This window comes from Pocillopora verrucosa, chromosome 6 (genome assembly GCF_036669915.1).
Source record: "Pocillopora verrucosa isolate sample1 chromosome 6, ASM3666991v2, whole genome shotgun sequence".
Lineage (NCBI taxonomy): Eukaryota > Metazoa > Cnidaria > Anthozoa > Scleractinia > Pocilloporidae > Pocillopora > Pocillopora verrucosa.
Window position 1 is genome coordinate 22,635,462 of NC_089317.1, and position 16,159 is coordinate 22,651,620.

At 38.0% G+C, this 16,159-nt stretch overlaps 3 protein-coding genes across 4 annotated transcripts; all 3 read right to left on the reverse strand.

Annotated features, from left to right (window-relative positions):
• Positions 1 to 161: 161 nt before the first annotated feature.
• LOC131783573 (uncharacterized) lies at positions 162 to 3,798 on the reverse strand. Of its 2 annotated transcripts, none has more exons than XM_059100336.2 (4): positions 3,380 to 3,798; positions 2,313 to 2,608; positions 1,951 to 1,993; positions 162 to 1,471 (listed from the first exon to the last, which is right to left on the reverse strand). In XM_059100336.2, the coding sequence occupies exons 1-4, from the start codon at positions 3,678 to 3,680 to the stop codon at positions 1,101 to 1,103; spliced, it is 1,011 nt and encodes a 336-aa protein (XP_058956319.2). In that variant the 5' UTR covers positions 3,681 to 3,798; the 3' UTR covers positions 162 to 1,100. The 2 variants fall into 2 exon arrangements, with proteins under 2 accessions (XP_058956319.2, XP_058956320.2); XM_059100337.2 differs by having other exon boundaries at positions 1,939 to 1,993.
• Positions 3,799 to 4,682: 884 nt separating this feature from the next.
• On the reverse strand, positions 4,683 to 9,790 carry LOC131783569 (uncharacterized). The gene is made up of 4 exons (XM_059100329.2): positions 9,406 to 9,790; positions 7,924 to 8,216; positions 7,072 to 7,150; positions 4,683 to 6,647 (listed from the first exon to the last, which is right to left on the reverse strand). Exons 1-4 carry the CDS (start codon positions 9,704 to 9,706, stop codon positions 6,250 to 6,252), a joined length of 1,071 nt encoding a protein of 356 aa, XP_058956312.2. The 5' UTR covers positions 9,707 to 9,790; the 3' UTR covers positions 4,683 to 6,249.
• Positions 9,791 to 12,208: 2,418 nt separating this feature from the next.
• On the reverse strand, positions 12,209 to 15,951 carry LOC131783567 (uncharacterized). Its single transcript, XM_059100328.2, has 4 exons — positions 15,541 to 15,951; positions 13,911 to 14,302; positions 13,118 to 13,208; positions 12,209 to 12,740 (listed from the first exon to the last, which is right to left on the reverse strand). Exons 1-4 carry the CDS (start codon positions 15,839 to 15,841, stop codon positions 12,406 to 12,408), a joined length of 1,119 nt encoding a protein of 372 aa, XP_058956311.2. The 5' UTR covers positions 15,842 to 15,951; the 3' UTR covers positions 12,209 to 12,405.
• Positions 15,952 to 16,159: the final 208 nt, after the last annotated feature.

A 16,159-nucleotide genomic window follows, 5' to 3' on the forward strand; every position in this document is an offset into this window, starting at 1 on the left:
GTTCTTATCATGAAACCTCATCTCATTTCAGCATCACTATTCCCATGTAAATATTACACGGCCATGTTAAGACACTATGTTAGTAAACAGTTGCTTGGATTTTCAAGGCAAGGATGGGATTGGTAGAAGAAGAGAAATTGCAATGCTAAATCATGTCCATTGTATGTGTAACGTCCATTTTAATCTTCCTTTAGACCTCCTTCATTGTTTTATGTTTTTTGAACAACTTGGATAACATAGTCGATGATCATGATGTGAACACCTAATGATAACTTATCACAGGAAAGAAAAAACTGATAAAATATCTAATGTTGAAAACAGTTGGTTAGTAATGATAATAAAAAAAACTACAACAACAGAAAATTATTTTTTCCCCAAAGGTAAAAATAAAGGCATACTAGCTATAATAGCTACAGTAGAACTTCCGTGAATCAAGTCATAAAGAAATCAGCTGATTGCTTACTTTGACTTCACAAAACAAAAACCGTTTTTAGTAATCCTAATTGAATTGTTTTTTGCCATAACAACTTAAAACTGACAATATTCTCTTGAAAATTACCAATTACACTCGAAATTACATTTTAAATTTTTCAATAAAGTGAAAAAGGTATACTACAGTACTGAAGTCATGAAAAAAAAATTTCGAAGGACAGGCAGCTTAGAGGCCTTACAGCCGATTCTGTCGGAGCTCATCACTGTGCTGAGCAGTAAACTTGAAAGAATAACTTCATGAATTCCCAAAGCCAGTACATTGTGTTGGTAAATCTGGTTTGTGTTCGCAGGAATACCAGGTTTAGCTAATCTCACCCCATATAACATAATAACCTCGGATGAAAGTAAGCAACAAAAGTGGGAAATAGTCGACAAATCAGATTGTTTGTATGTCTGACCAAATCTTTTCTAGGAACCCTCTAAGTTAAGATCTGTTTTCTAGGTTTAGCTATCTAGAAGAACGAAAGGTTAATTTTCCTGTGCACTGTTTTTAATGTAGACTTAAATCTGTCTGGGGTTCTGACAGTTCAAACGAAAAACTGTTATAATATTTCAACATCTACACAACATAATCTTTAAACTGTTTTAAAAGTACTCTAATACTGTCCCTACTGATCAGGCATTCTCGGTCGGTTATAAACCGGAGCTAACCTCCAAATACAATAAGTGCCCAGCATCGCCACACTGAGAAGAATTAAAAAAGTGATCTGTGGTTGCTTCTTACACCGTTCAAACAAGCTCGCCCAAAGACGCGGCTGAACCTTAGAAACGGTGTAAGTGACATTACCGGAACCAAGAGATCTAAATTGCACTTTAGCTTCAGGGACTGTTCCCCAATCTCGTGCTATGTCCAGTATGGTCCTCTCGGACGGTTTCCATTGTTGGTGCCAGATCATAACGTCACCGTCCTTGAAAGAGATCCTACCATAGCGAACCAGAGTTTCTAGCAGGACAGTGCCCTCTGGGTAGTGCAACGGGCCTGAAGGTCCAAATCAAGAAGCAAAGGTTAGTTTAGAGAGGAATGATGTACGAAAGGTTACAACAAGATGGAGGTTAACTGAATTTTAAAACACGGGTCGTTTGTCTTGGTTCAGAAAACATTGTCAACATTTTAAAAGTGGGCGTAAAGTCTGATTTTTCTCATGTTGGCCTCGATTATTTAAAAAAAGAGAAGCATTTGAAAGTACTGTGAGCCATTGATGTAATGTTTTACCAGCTTTTCGAATTCTTTTTTCGTATGCCAATTATACGGTAGATTTTACATGTATATAAAATTTCATTTTAAACAAGTGTAAAAACCGTATGAATCGAGCACTTCGATGTTATCATTACGAACACCTGGGTACGCGGAAATTTACGCATAGTTTTACAAAAGTTTCGCCTTCAGCTGTTTCCAAAACTAGCTGCCAATGACTGTCGTAATTTGATTACATTTACTTATTATACCTGGATACGGACCTGATTCTTCCACGTCAACTTTCGTTTCTCCATGCTCTAAAAGCTGATAGGAAAAAAATTATTGGATAGGGAAAGCAAATAATCGAGCAAACCAACGAAATGAGAATTCTAAAGAGCGAGTAGTGATAAATGAGGACCTAGATTGCTAGAAGTCTATGACAAGACGAGAGCAACTTTTTGCTGACTTTGATCAGGACCCTATGATTATGGGTGACATTTTGTAATCACTCGATGGTATTAAACGATATTTTTTTGCTGACTGTTTAACCAAGATGTTCTCTTGGTGAATAACTATACCCCTTTCTCATGACACCAAATAATTATTTTATTTATACAAAAAAGCTCATTCAATTTTCTCATACTTCCTGACGAATCGGCTCTGGCTGTGGCACTGGCTTTGGTGGTGGCTTTGGTTTCGGCTGGTATTCAAACTTCTTTCCTGTTTTGCTGGGATCAAAGTAATGCAGCAATGCTTTCTCATGGATTTCCCTGTAATACTTGTCCCAGGAAAAGATGAAGCTCTGTCTTCCGTCAAGATCTTCCTCCCCGAACTGCGAGGCCACTTTTCTACGTGCCCAACGCGAGATCACAAATCTGTCTTCCTCGTCTGTATCTTTGTAGCTGTTGTCTCCACCGATGACTATCAACACCTTGCCACCTTGGATAACAAAATGAATCAATTAATTTGAAAACTGTTATGAGTCAACGATCGATGCTGAGGGTAGAGACCTCTCTCCCAGTTGAACACACACACGCGCAAAAAAATAATTTTATTTAATTTATTGTATCACTGTCATCATTAAAATCACTGAACTAAAAATTGCACGTAATTTTACCGAAAAAGCTACCATCACATCTATCGGATATCCATATCTGAATATAGCAATACCCAATGCTTTTTCTCCTCCTAAGCATGCCTTAACAAATACTTATACAATTTTTTCTCTATTATTTTTAGACATCCAAGTTCCTTCCGAGAAACCGTGAATCATAGAACGGTTTGTGAAAGTGAAACTCGAAGCGAGGTCGGAAGTAACTTCCGCTTTTGGTTAGTCCCAACGTAGACACAACCAAGTGTTTTCCACGAAAGCGAGAGAGTTAATACTGAGCAGCAAGCTTTGAAAGTTAATCGGACCAATGGTTCGCGTCTTTTCTTTCATCAAGAAAATAAAATTGAAAACTCGACTTCCTTAAGAGATAAACGCCAGTTAATGTTTCTCACGAACAAAAATACGAATAATAAATAGAAGCATTACAAATGCCACACAGCCACAATTTTTAGAATCGATGTATCGTTTTTTTATCCGGGACTGAAAAGACATTTAACCTCTTCAGAGAGTATATATCGTCATAAAAAGGAAAAAGTGTATCGTTATCGCTCTGAAAAGATCTGATGCAAAACACTATCTACTCAATCGTTTCGACTCACCAGACGCTCTCTTTAAAGCTCTGTAGAGACTTGCGTAACCAATTCCAGCATTGTCTTCGTTGATCGAGAGCCGTGATTCATGGGCATGGACAGCAAAAACAGCAAAATCCATTTGTAGTCCGGGAATGACTGTCTCGCTTATCTCTGACATTTCACTCAGTCGAAAATTAAGCTTGTGTACAGTAAACCGCATCTTCACGTCGTTTTGCACGGTTAGTAGCAAGGATTCTATTGGATCCAAATTACAAGTACTATCGCAGTTAAAAAGATAGATGTTGGCCGGCTTTCCTTTAGTATCCATGGCACTTTTCTTTGGAATGATTTCACCAACGAACAGGAAAGCAAACCCTTCTTGAACACAGCCGAACAAAGTCTCTTTGATTGTCGTTCCCGGAATACGAATTCTTAGAATGTTGCGTTACTCCCATTTGTAACCGAACCTCTTGATGACGTGTACGGCAACTGCACGTGGACACAACATTTTTCTTTTTATTTTTACTTTTTCAAATCCTCAACTGAAACCAGTAACTAAAAAAAATATGAAAGTTAAATTTTTAGTTTATTTAAATACTTGCAGCTGGAAGGGTAAGAGCGGCTAATTACCCGAGGCGAAGAGTTTCAATTTTTGTCATTTTTCCTCAAACGTCTTCATTAGCTTTCTCGCGAACAAAACAACAAGTTCACTCAAGAATACAGATTTCAGTCACTTGTAACACAATATATCTGTCACCAAATCACCGACAGCTTTCGAAAGAGAGGAAGCTTATTGCAATTAAAAGCTACGATTTCTTCGAAAGATAAGACAATTAATCAAGCGAATATGACCTTTGGTTGAAAATGTCTCGGAAACGGTCGCTCTCTTGTCAGTATTGCATGCATGGACGAGCACGATAAACAACACGAAATCAGAGCATAACAAATCAGGTCGTGATATCCGAGGTCGATGCTGTCCATCCCGCTCTCTTACTTGGAGGCGTTCAGTTAAGGGGATGATATAAAATGCTAGATTTTTGGACCTTAACTTTACTATCAAACAGACTAGAGACATTTCGACCGCTTAGAGTGTCGACATCACTTTCCATTCCCCCTAGTTTGTTTATTTCCTAACTGGGAAAATAGGATGTTGGAACCTTGGACTGAGGTATGCAAACAAATATAGGAATAAAGGGATGAAATCCTAACTGATTTAAACTGTGAAAACACGCAACAGATATTTCCACAAAATATTAAAAATCTGTGTTTCCAAGGCACTCAATCGTTAGGAAATCAGTTAATAAAAATAAAAAAAGAAATAATAAAACAGTTTTTGAAAATGTATCCATCCTACGAGGATCTTCATCTCCTAACTAACTAAATCCAGCTAATTACGATTAAAATCACATACATGAAAAAATTACTTAGGTCTGATTGGTTAAGATAAATGTAGTTTTCAGGTAATTCAATGGGGAAGAGGGTTAATTCAGTGTAATTTTGTATGTCCTTGAAAAAATTGACTCGTGCTTATTTATTCCAAATTGCACTCGAAATCATTTGATTACCTATACTTAAGATGTGAAAATATCGTGGTATATTATTGTTTTGATCGTAGGCGGTTGTTTTGACCGAACGCACAGTGTCACTTGTAGGGTTTGAATAAATTATTTTTGCATTTGATGAGCGCGCTTTGCTTCTGCATAATTATGATAAGCTATCTCGTATTTTTTCATGTATATTATTAATACGCAATCACATGATTTTTCTTGTGCAATTTGGAACAAATAAGCACTGTAAATTTTTTCAAAGACTACAAATTGCACCTGCCCTACGGGCTCGTGCAATTTTGTTAGTGTTTGAAAAAATTTACTCGGGCTTATTTATTTCAAATTGCACTCGAAATCATGTGATTACCTTTACTAAACATAACTAACAGATAAAATAACAATGCAAATTACAAATGAGATGACGAATGAAGGTAAAACTGAGCCGTTAAAAGTGTGAATATAGGTAACAGAACTGTTTAAGCAAAATACATTTTTCACATATTCAGAGACTGTTTCTATTTCTCTTAACGCTCGACAATTATACTATCCTTTCCTAGGCTATCCATTACAGAAACCATGATTTTATTTTTAAATTTTGACGTGATTTGATACCCTGTAAAATTTTAAAACAAATAAAACAGAGATCGCCCATCGCTAATTGCTTTCCGTTGCCTATCTTGAGGTACAGGTAAAGCTCTCGAATATCGAACACAAAAGGAAAAGCAAAGAGCATACACAATCAAACCTAAGTAAAGCTGATATGGCCACGAAATTTAAAAAAAAATATAAAAAGTAGCTGTATTAGAAGGGTGCCCGCTTTGTTTGGGTCATTATGATGACGTTACTTCGAATTTCAAAATGTCCTGTATCTAGAAACAGGCGTACAAATGCATTTATTTTATCATTAATAAGCTGTACCTATTTCCTGCCAAGTGTATGAATAGTTTTCGTTTCTTTTCGAATTTTGTTTTCCTTTAGAATTTTTTTATCTTAATTTGTTACTAATTGCAACAGTGTTAACTTTTGTAAGGCTCAGCTCTGGTAAATAAATCGTTAGTATTTAGCATATAACTGAAAACAGGAGGTTGTTTTACATAATTACGGCAACTCTGAGCTGAGATTTAATGTCCCCTTTTACCGTATTAAAGAGATTGCATATTACAGAGGTTTGTTTTAGAAGAAAGCATGCTAGAATACGATCGGAATATATGAAGCTGTCCACAATGAATAGATGTCTTAAAGAGGAAGTTCGACTGTAGTTTGAACTTGACTTGATGAGTTGCAATAAAATTTAAAATTAGGTTTAATTAGGTTTAATCAGGTTTAACTAGGCCCAAATGTTTATAATTTTTATGGACAGCGATTTTTATCCGTCATTTTTTTTCCAAGCCATTCACATACTGCTACTAAAATCCACAGTATGCAAGACCAAATCCAAGCAAGGAAATCCCAGACTAGCTTTAAACAACACAGTATGCTCGCCCAACTACAAATACTCTGAGGTCGCACACTGTAAGAGACCCCACCGTTAGCTGAAGCGACAAATCTAACATTTGCAAGAGGTGTAAACATCCAATCTTTCGACAGGTGGTGAACAGTTGTTCCAGACGGCTTCCATATGCGGTCCCAGATCCTCACGTCCTCTTTCTCATACGAGATTCTCCCAAAACGTAGGAGTGTGTCCAGCAGTTCGGTACCTTCGCGAAATTCCGGTCGGGAATCAGTAGGATCTGGCCTGGGCCCTAAGGCTAGATTAAAATAAATTTCTGAATATATAAATAAATAAATAAATAAATATTAATAACCCTTACTGAAGGTTTCAGCCCTCGCCTAATACTGAGAAGGTAAGGTTGAGGTTACGCAATTTGGTGCTTGGGAACTGGGACAAAGGATGAGAGCTTGTGGCTTCTAAAATTAAACTTTTAAAGATTTTGGGAACCCTTTAGGGACTCGAGACTGGTGTAGAGCGTAGAGTTTGTGTCGGAGAGCTCGCAACCATGGTTGACATGCAATGTCACAAGGTATGGAAAGTAAATATTAAAATAAGTAAATATTTAATCTGAACCAAATTATTCGTTTGATAAAGTACACTGCCTCCAAAATGAGTGTTCAGCCTCTGAGAAATGATTTTATCACAAGAAATGGATTCTTCAAGTAAAATAGTTGACTCACATTTTTCTCTTTCTTGGCCTGTGGGCCTTCTTTGGGTTCTTCCTCCTTGAGGAGGTACATCATCACCAGAAATACCGTTCTGCAGGATACATGAAAGAAAGCGTTCAACAAACTTGAATGAGAAGCACAAAGGATTTAGGAGGAACAAGATTAGAGGGAACGAAAGAATGTGAATGAATGAATGAATGAATAAACCACATATGGGACTCCAGATTGGCTTGATAAACAAATACAGGAATCTTGACTCAACATGTTTTAGAGGTCTTAAACGCTTTAACTCGGTATTGCAACATGCCTGTCTACTATTTACATTGAGAACAATGGAAGAGAGGACACCAATGAATAGACTTGATGACTCTAAAATGCAATTCCACAACCCGAATAGTAATCTAAGGAGTAGTAAGCTAATAATTGCTCTCTTCCACCTCTCTAAGTTTTCAATTTGTAAATAATTTAAGGTGGATGCGTTATAAACAAATGTCGAAATAAGGTTATAGGTTACCATCAGAGGGTACAACCATAAACGAACTTCGATCTCATCGTTGTGTGGCACTAGATGCTACCTCTCCTCTTGATATTACATTATGTGTGTCTTGAGCCGGATGCATGCTTGATCATCCTTTAACTCCCAAGATCTCATTAGTTAATCTCCCAACTGTCTGCTATATAGTTCTAGTGATGTTAGTTTGGAGTTTTTAGTATTGGATCTACTAATAATCCCCTAATTAATCTGTTTCTTTATTCTCATCACTTGTCTGCTTAATGTTGTATCGATATTGTAAGGAGAAATTCTGCTTTGGTCACTCATGGGAGTTAAAGGGTTAAACAAATAAAGACAAAAAACGGTCAAACCTTGTCTGGAGAATCATTGACTGGTGGAGGAAAGGTTGTTGGCTTTTGTTTTGGCACATACTGGAACTTTTTTCCTTTCCAACTTGGGTCGAGGTAGTGCTTTAATGCTTCCTCGTGGATTTCTCTGTGACTTTTGTTCCAAGAAAAAATGAAGCTTTTTCTTCCATCGAGATACTCCTTATCAAACTGTGACTCCACTTTCCTTCGTGCCCAGCGTGATATTACAACCTGTTCTTCTTCGTTTTCATCTCTGTATTCATCATCCCCACCAATAATGATCAATACTTTATTTCCTTTAAATACAAGACACTGTATTACACCTTACTATTCTAAACGAGTTATACTGATACTGAAGTGGTAGTGGTTTTCACTGTTGAAGGGCAGTTCACACATTGGTCAAGGTTTGATAATCGTTAATGTCTCACTTTGCACGTGATTGCCCTCTTCGACTGGATCCCACCAACAGAACGTTTGGAAGAAAGGCAGTATTATTTGGGTAAAAATACACAAGGTGGAACATTTGGAAATGACAGTTTTTTATACCACGTTACTCAACCAGAAAAATTGTCTGTAAATATTTGACGCTACTGTCTGCAAGCTTACCAGAATTACTAGTATCATGAAAAAATAACTTATTCGTTAAAAAACCAAAAAAAATAAAAAAAAAAGACAAGTGAATGTGGGTAAGAGACCGAGAGGAAACTCCTTTGGCATATAACGTGTCTCAGCTGGTAGCACGTGAAGTTAAAACATTTCTTCATTTTTTATGAAGATGAAGACGTTTTTCTTCTCTCGAGAATCATTACGGTGAGGCTGAGAGGCTAACGTTGTTAACGTCAGTTACTGTTCATATCAAGGTGAACTCTGATCTGAACTTTGTTATCTCGAGCTTGCACACACTTTCAGAGGAAGTATATGGGACATTTTGCATCTTTCCTTAAGCTAAATGTAGTAACATCAGTTTGACTCAATTGACATAATTTCCCCCAAATGCCAGAGAACAGGACAATTCGGCATTGTATGCAATCGAGAACCATGTTGCTTCTCGGAATAAATGTTCCGCATTATTTTGATTATTTATCGCTGCACAAACATCACTGTACTTATTTCAATGCTTACAGTCGACCTACCAGTCGCTTGCTGCAAAGCGAGAGTGATAACAATGAGAAACTAGCTTTGAAAAGCGAACTTTCATTGTCCAAGTAAAAGTAAAAGTGGAAAAACTCGACCACCTTGAGAGACTGACAGACCATTGTATGTTTGGATTGATTGCTTTGTGTTCCTCTCGGAGTAAAAATACGAACAACAAATTAAGGCATAAGTTTTACGCAACACTAATTCTCAGAATGGTTGGTTTAATCAGGGACATAAAAGACGTTTAAGCCTTTTGACTATGAATCGTCAAAAATTAGGAAATGGTAAGATTTTATGGCTTGACACGATATTGTAGAAAACCCTATGAACTCGATCTTGTTTACTCACCAGTTGCTTTCAGTAAAGCTCTGTAGATCCTTGCGAAACCAATTCCAGCATTGTCTTCGTTGATTGAGAGACGCGATTCTCGGGCATGAACAGCAAAAATAGCATAATCCATCTGCAGTTCAGGAATAATATTCTCGCACATCTCTGACATTTCGCGCAACCGAAAAATGCGCTTGTCTACAGCAAACCGCATCTTCACGTCGTTTTGCACGGCTAGTAACAAGGATTCTATTGGATCCAAACTGCAAGTATTATCGCAGTTAAAAAGATAAATGTTGGTAGAATTTCCTTTCATTTCCATGGTATTTTTCTTTCGTAACAGTTAAAAAGCGAACAGGAAGGGCCATCTGTCTTGAATGCAGCCGAACAAAGTCCATTCGTTTGTCATTCCACGAAAATGATTTCCGAGAATATTGCGTTACCCGGGATTTAACATTAACTTTTTGGTGACGCTTAAGCCAAAGGCATGTAATCCTTTGATGGAACCAGAGATAAAATACGAATAAATCGTATATATCTAACTATTTAAAATCCTTTCAATTCTGGAAACAGAAGTGGCTAAGAGCCATTTTTTGTCACACGCGACAAAACAAAGCAGCAGGTACAGGGTGGCATTGAGAGTACAATCAAGTGTCATGAAACGTCTTGGGCTATATCACTGTGCATTCTCCGAAATGGAGAAAGCTCACTGCAATAAAAGGAGCGAAAAGGCAAAAGAACTAAACACATTTCAGAAGTATGCTAGCCGCCGGCATAACCATATTTGAAAATATCTATAAGGCTATTTGTATTTTGTCCAAATATTTCATTACTCTGGGGGAGAAGAATTACCCTGAGCTTCAGTTTCCGGCATCAGTGATACATTACCAACTGGAACTTATAAATTTCCCAGCAATGGTTGAAAAGACTCTTAGCACGAAGGCAGAGAAAAGGAAATTGCTAAATAAGCGCGATATCAACTCTTCGCCATAATCTTTACACAGAGGTTGTCGTTCTGTTTGTGCTAACCTTTGTTCTTTACGTGTCACCGTTCAGAAGATGGGGGGGAGGAGGGGACAGGGGTGTTAAAACCTGAAGTTTGATTGTTATTTTTTTGGTTTTGCAGGATGGAGGTATATACAGTTATAAGAAATAGAGGAGACAGTTTCATTCGTGTACACGTGTGTGTTTGGTTTGGTGCATATCCTCATCTTTTCACGTTTCATATCTGACCAAAGCACCATCCTTTTCATATTCATAAAGGAAACCCACTGTCCTTTTTTCACATCAAGCAAATATTTCCCTGAACATTTAAGTTTCCTATCAGCCGCCTAATGACAGGTTACAAAGGTAGCCATATTTTTTGAGTCTTTATCTGCTCTCATAAAAGCCATCCACTCTGAAGTACATAACCATGTAGCTAATCATTGCAAGTTAACCCCTACCCTCCCCCCCTCAAAAGAACATCGAGCGGATGCTTGAATAGAGATTTTGCCATTCAGCCGCTGCGTCTACAAGATTGATGGATCGACGCCACGACAATTTGAGTCAATTGAGGACCTTTATTTTTATCATTATTATTACTAAAATACGAAAATTCAGTTTACACGTCTGTCAGTTATTAAATTGCTTACATACCTGGCAATACACATTTAGTACAGATTACTATTCTAACATTAATTACAACGGTTCAGTGCGGCGTAAATTAAATTATTTCATAAACACTGAGATTTACACTGTGAAGTACTATCGTTCGTGTCTCTGATTGGACGAACGCCGGTGATGTATTTTCACACGCGTTCGCTACCTCACAATCATGACACACTTCCTTTAATATGCCAGTTTTTATTTTTCTGAACAAAGAAGTACGTTTCGTGTTTTCAAGTTTGAGATAGGCTGTGAAACTCGAAAAAATACTCACGGCTACATGATATCAATCCCGAATTCGTACTTAATAAAGAAATGGTCATTCTTAAAGTTACGTCCAACGAGGCATAAATCCAAAAGTGATTCTGCATCGATTGATTCGTTCTCTGAGCCATTCAAAACACCTTGAAAATTTCCTTTACAAGCACTAACACATCCAAACAAGGCAATCCCTTGTTCAAAATACACATTAGATGATTAGTTCTCTGAACCATTGAAAACACCTCAATATTTTCCCATTCAATAAAACATCCGGAAAAGGCAATCCCTTGTTCGACATGCACATCGCTTAACTAGTTCCCTGAACCATTCAAAACACCTTGATAATTTCCCATACAAGTAATAAAACATCCGAAAAAGCAATCCCTTGTTGGACATGTACATCGCTTAATTCGTTCACTGAACCATTTAAACATACAAAGAAGGCAATTCCTGCACAACTTTAAACAACTTATTATGAACGCCCAAAGGATCAAACGCAGTCCACAGGAACTGCGAGGTCTCACAGTGTAAGATACCCCACCGTTAGCTGTAGCGACAAATCTAACATTCGCAAGCGGTCTACACATCCAAACTTGAAACAGGTGGCGAACAACTTTTTCCGATGGCTCCCAGCTTTGATCCCAGGCCTCCACATCCTCTTCTTTGTAGGAGATTTTCCCAAAACTATAACGCCACTCTTTATGAATTGTTAAAATAGCCCCACCCATTCGATGTAATATTTTCATACCTGTCAGTTAGCGACATGCATGTAACAAACCGCAGTAAAGAGTAAGGGAAACACGATTGAGGTCCTAAAGGGCAGGGAAGATTGTGCTGACATCAATATCGTCCTAAAATTGATTGTAACTACAACCTTCTCCGACCCACGGCGCAACCACTCATTGGTGTACAAAAATTGTTTCCAAGTGATGTTTATTAAGAGACGGAATAATGTAATTTTTCTCATTATTAAAAGTTTGTTTGAACGGTGCTGCTTGCTTCAGTCCTTGTTCTCTCTCGTTCATCGCTATCAGACAACCTTTAATGAGGCTCATCAATTTACACCATAATTAATAGTAATGAAAATACTAATAACGATAAAAATAATAATAATCAAACGAAATAGATAATAATAGAAATAATGATAATAATAGTGATAATTATGAACGCCCAAAGGATCAAACGCAGTCCACAACAGAAACTGCGAGGTCTCACAGTGTAAGATACCCCACCGTTAGCTGTAGCGACAAATCTAACATTCGCAAGCGGTCTACACATCCAAACTTGCAACAAGTGGCGAACAACTTTTTCCGGTGGCTCCCACCTCTGATCCCAGGCTTTCAGATCCTCTTCTCTGTAGGAGATTTTTCCAAAACGCAGGACCGTGTCCAGCAGAATGGTGCCCTCGTGAAATTCCGGCTGAGCATTGAAAGGATCTGGCCTAGGCCCTAATTATGGTTAGATTATAATTCATTCATTAATAACTGAAAAAAACCCTTACTAAGGATTTCGGCCCTTGCTCAATAGAAGCCTGGGTTAGTTTATGATATAAAAAAAGATGACAAAATAATTTGCATAAAAGCATCAATTTCATTAAGTCCCTTAAGATATAAGTTTGTTAGCTAAATCAAATCAATATTTGCCAAATAACTTTCTGATTCCAGCGCTTCCTTTTCCTCTCTTCAGTTAGGACAGGGTCAGAGGACCTCTCAAATTGATACCCTAATCCCTAAAAATTCGTAAGTGCAATAAGCAAGGCAACTTTGTGAACGAGAGGTTTTGCCCCTAGAAATAATTTATCTCCAGATTTGTATTCTGCGCTTACTTTTTCTTCCCTCTTTCCTCTTATGTTTCTCTCGGGTTGAGTCGTCTCCACTTCGAGGTAGAAGAGGGATCTTGGCATCATCACTTACGTCCTACGTGAATAAATGGATGAATAAACAAAAAACTCTGTCAAATTAGAAAGAAAGAAATGAGGAAGAATGAATCCAGGTGGGAACGACAGAAGGGAAACAATGGAAGATAGTTAATAGATCAATTGAAAAATCAAACAAACAACCAGTCAGGTGATAAGGGTACCCAGGAATCGAGAAGTTAAAGATTAAAAGGATCTAGGGAATAAAATATCAAGGAAGTCAAAAGAATCACAAGTTTGGTAACTGAAAAAATGTTGGAGCTATCACAGGAAATGAAGCATGCATCCAGTCGACTTCCTCTCTCGTTCAGTTTCCAGTTAGTCTGCCTGCCTGCCTGCCTGTTTGTCCGTCTTTATATGCGCTATACATTTGGTCTGTCTGTCTTTCTGTCTGTGTTCCTGTCACTCTCTGTATGCTCGTCGTCCCGTCTTCGCACAGCATATAAATTAAACTTTAACTGCCCTGTCAGAGAAAATTACGATAAATTTTCCATACAGTGTATTTTCAGTGAACATATAAGTAACTGCGAATGGAAGTCACAGACAGCACAAGGACAGCTCTTTTTGGTTTCAGGTATAGCTTGCGTGATTTAAAGCTTCAAATTAGTCTAAAGATTCACGCATTGCTTGTTGACACAAATTTGGTCGATAGCAAAAACGTGCAAATCATGACCACTAAAACAATCTGAATCAAAGCGCATACCTCTTCTGAAACATCTGTGGTGGAAGGAGGTTGTGGTCCTGGCACATACCTTAACTTTAGCTCTTTCTTACCAAACTCTAAGAAGTGCAGTTCTGCTTCCTCGTCTGAATCATCAACGGTTCCAGAAGCAATGTTTACTGTTATGGATTTTGGCTCATACTGAAACTTTTCTCCTTTCTTACTTGGGTCGAGGTAGTGCTCTAATGCTTTCTCGTGGATTTCTTTGTGACCTTTATTCCAAGAGAAAACGAAGCTTTTTCTTCCATCGAGATACTCTTCATCAAACTGTGACGCCACTTTCCTTCGTGCCCAGTGTGAGATAACAAACCGTTCTTCCTCGTTTTCATCTCTATAATTATCATCGCCACCAATGACGATCAACACTTTGTCTCCTTGAAGTACAAGACACACCGTTACACATGCATCATGGATTTAAATGGATGACAAATTTTCTTTTTAAACGTTTTGCACTTCTTCAAGGCAACCCATAGGGGAGAGGTAGTATGAGCGAATGAACACTTGTCACTCTGCTCTAATCAACATTTTCACAAAGAGTTTGCACCGCTGTAGTCGTTTGTTTCCTTTAAATGCTTATCGATCCGAAACATTACTAGATTCTACCAAAATACAATTCCTAAATGGAGAGGTGGTTATTTTTGGCCTCAGTTCAGATGAGTCGGTGAAAAGGATTAGTGAGAAGACAATTGGAGATGCAGATGACGATTTTCTTCTTGAAAATAAATGCCACATCTGAGGAAAGGAAGCCCGCAAAGTATCAAAGCGTTCTCCTCGAAAGAAATTTTTTGGTGTGTAACGATGGACTCTGATCTGAAATTCCTGCATCAGTCAAACCCAAACTATTTTAATAGCATTTACCCGGCATCGAAAATCCGTGTCCAAAGTCATCAAATTCTAAATACTATAGTAATGAACATTTAAAACGGTTTATTCTGATGCCAGGCCATGTATTTCCAGCTTATTCAAAAGCCAAACTTAATCGGATCTTACGTTCGCGTCGTTTTGTATTTAACTGAAACATGTGTAAAACAGCAATATTTTCATCTTAGCGTCTTTCGCTTTTCGTCATTTGAAGCCTTAGTATTGAGTAATTGGATAGATGGCCGACAATTTAAGAATGATATTGATTGACAAGCAAAAATATCATGGCACTTACTGCAAGAAAACTGACAAGAGTTCAAATGAGAATTTATACTAGTATGGCATCGTTATCATACTGAAATAGGGACCTTTAGTAGTTAAGACGGCAACGCCAAAGAAGACGTCGAATTTAAAATGAAGAGATATTTTCGGTTGAAATTTCGCGAATGAGTGGATGTGACTACCATCCCTTACAGCGCCGCAAGTTAACCTCATCATAGCATATGAAAGAGCGTTGAGTTCCAAATGGAAACTTAGATAATTTGCCGTCGAGGTTTCCTTTCTCGAACCTCGGTAATTTTGAGGATTTCACGTTGTTATTTTGTAGAGGACGGCTAAGAAATGTACAAAGTTCGAAAACGTACGAGCTGAGCTATTGTTCTGCTCATTAGATCTTTTGTTTCGCCACCTACTCGCTGCCGTCGCCGTCGTGGTTTGCTAAAGGTCCCTAATGTTAGACGACCGACCGTACCTGTCGCTCGCAGCAAAGTTTTGTAGATCTCCGCGTAGCCAATACCAGCGTTGTCTTCGTTGATAGAGAGACGAGATTCATGCGCATGGACAACAAAGACGGCATAATCCATTTGTAGCATTGGAATAGTCTTTCCACACACATCCGTCATTTCATGAAGGCGAAATTTTCGCTTATCCACCAATAGTCTGAGGTTACGATCGTCTGCCATTTTGAGCAACAAGGTTTCCACCGAGTCCAAGCTATACGTGTTATCACAATTAAAAAGGTGAAACTTCATTACCCTCACTGGACTCGCCATTTTTGTCGGTTATATCAGAGAACTTTCAATGAATACGAATCAGTTGCTTGCCACAAAACTTTGTTTACTGCAGTATAGCGACCATTTGACTTTGTGTGAAGTCCGCTCGTCTTTCTCGGAAATTCAATTCGTCACGCAATACTCTCACTCTACTTAGAAATAACTTCCGGTTTTTTTAGAACCTAACTCGCATTTCAGTGTTGCTCCTTGTTTCTCATCTCTGGTAAAGTGAGCTGATTTGAGAAATGATTTTCTGGTGGCTGGAACCCAAGGGTCAAATCCAAATAAGAAAAAGCTGAAGTGAAAAGTTCCTGTTTA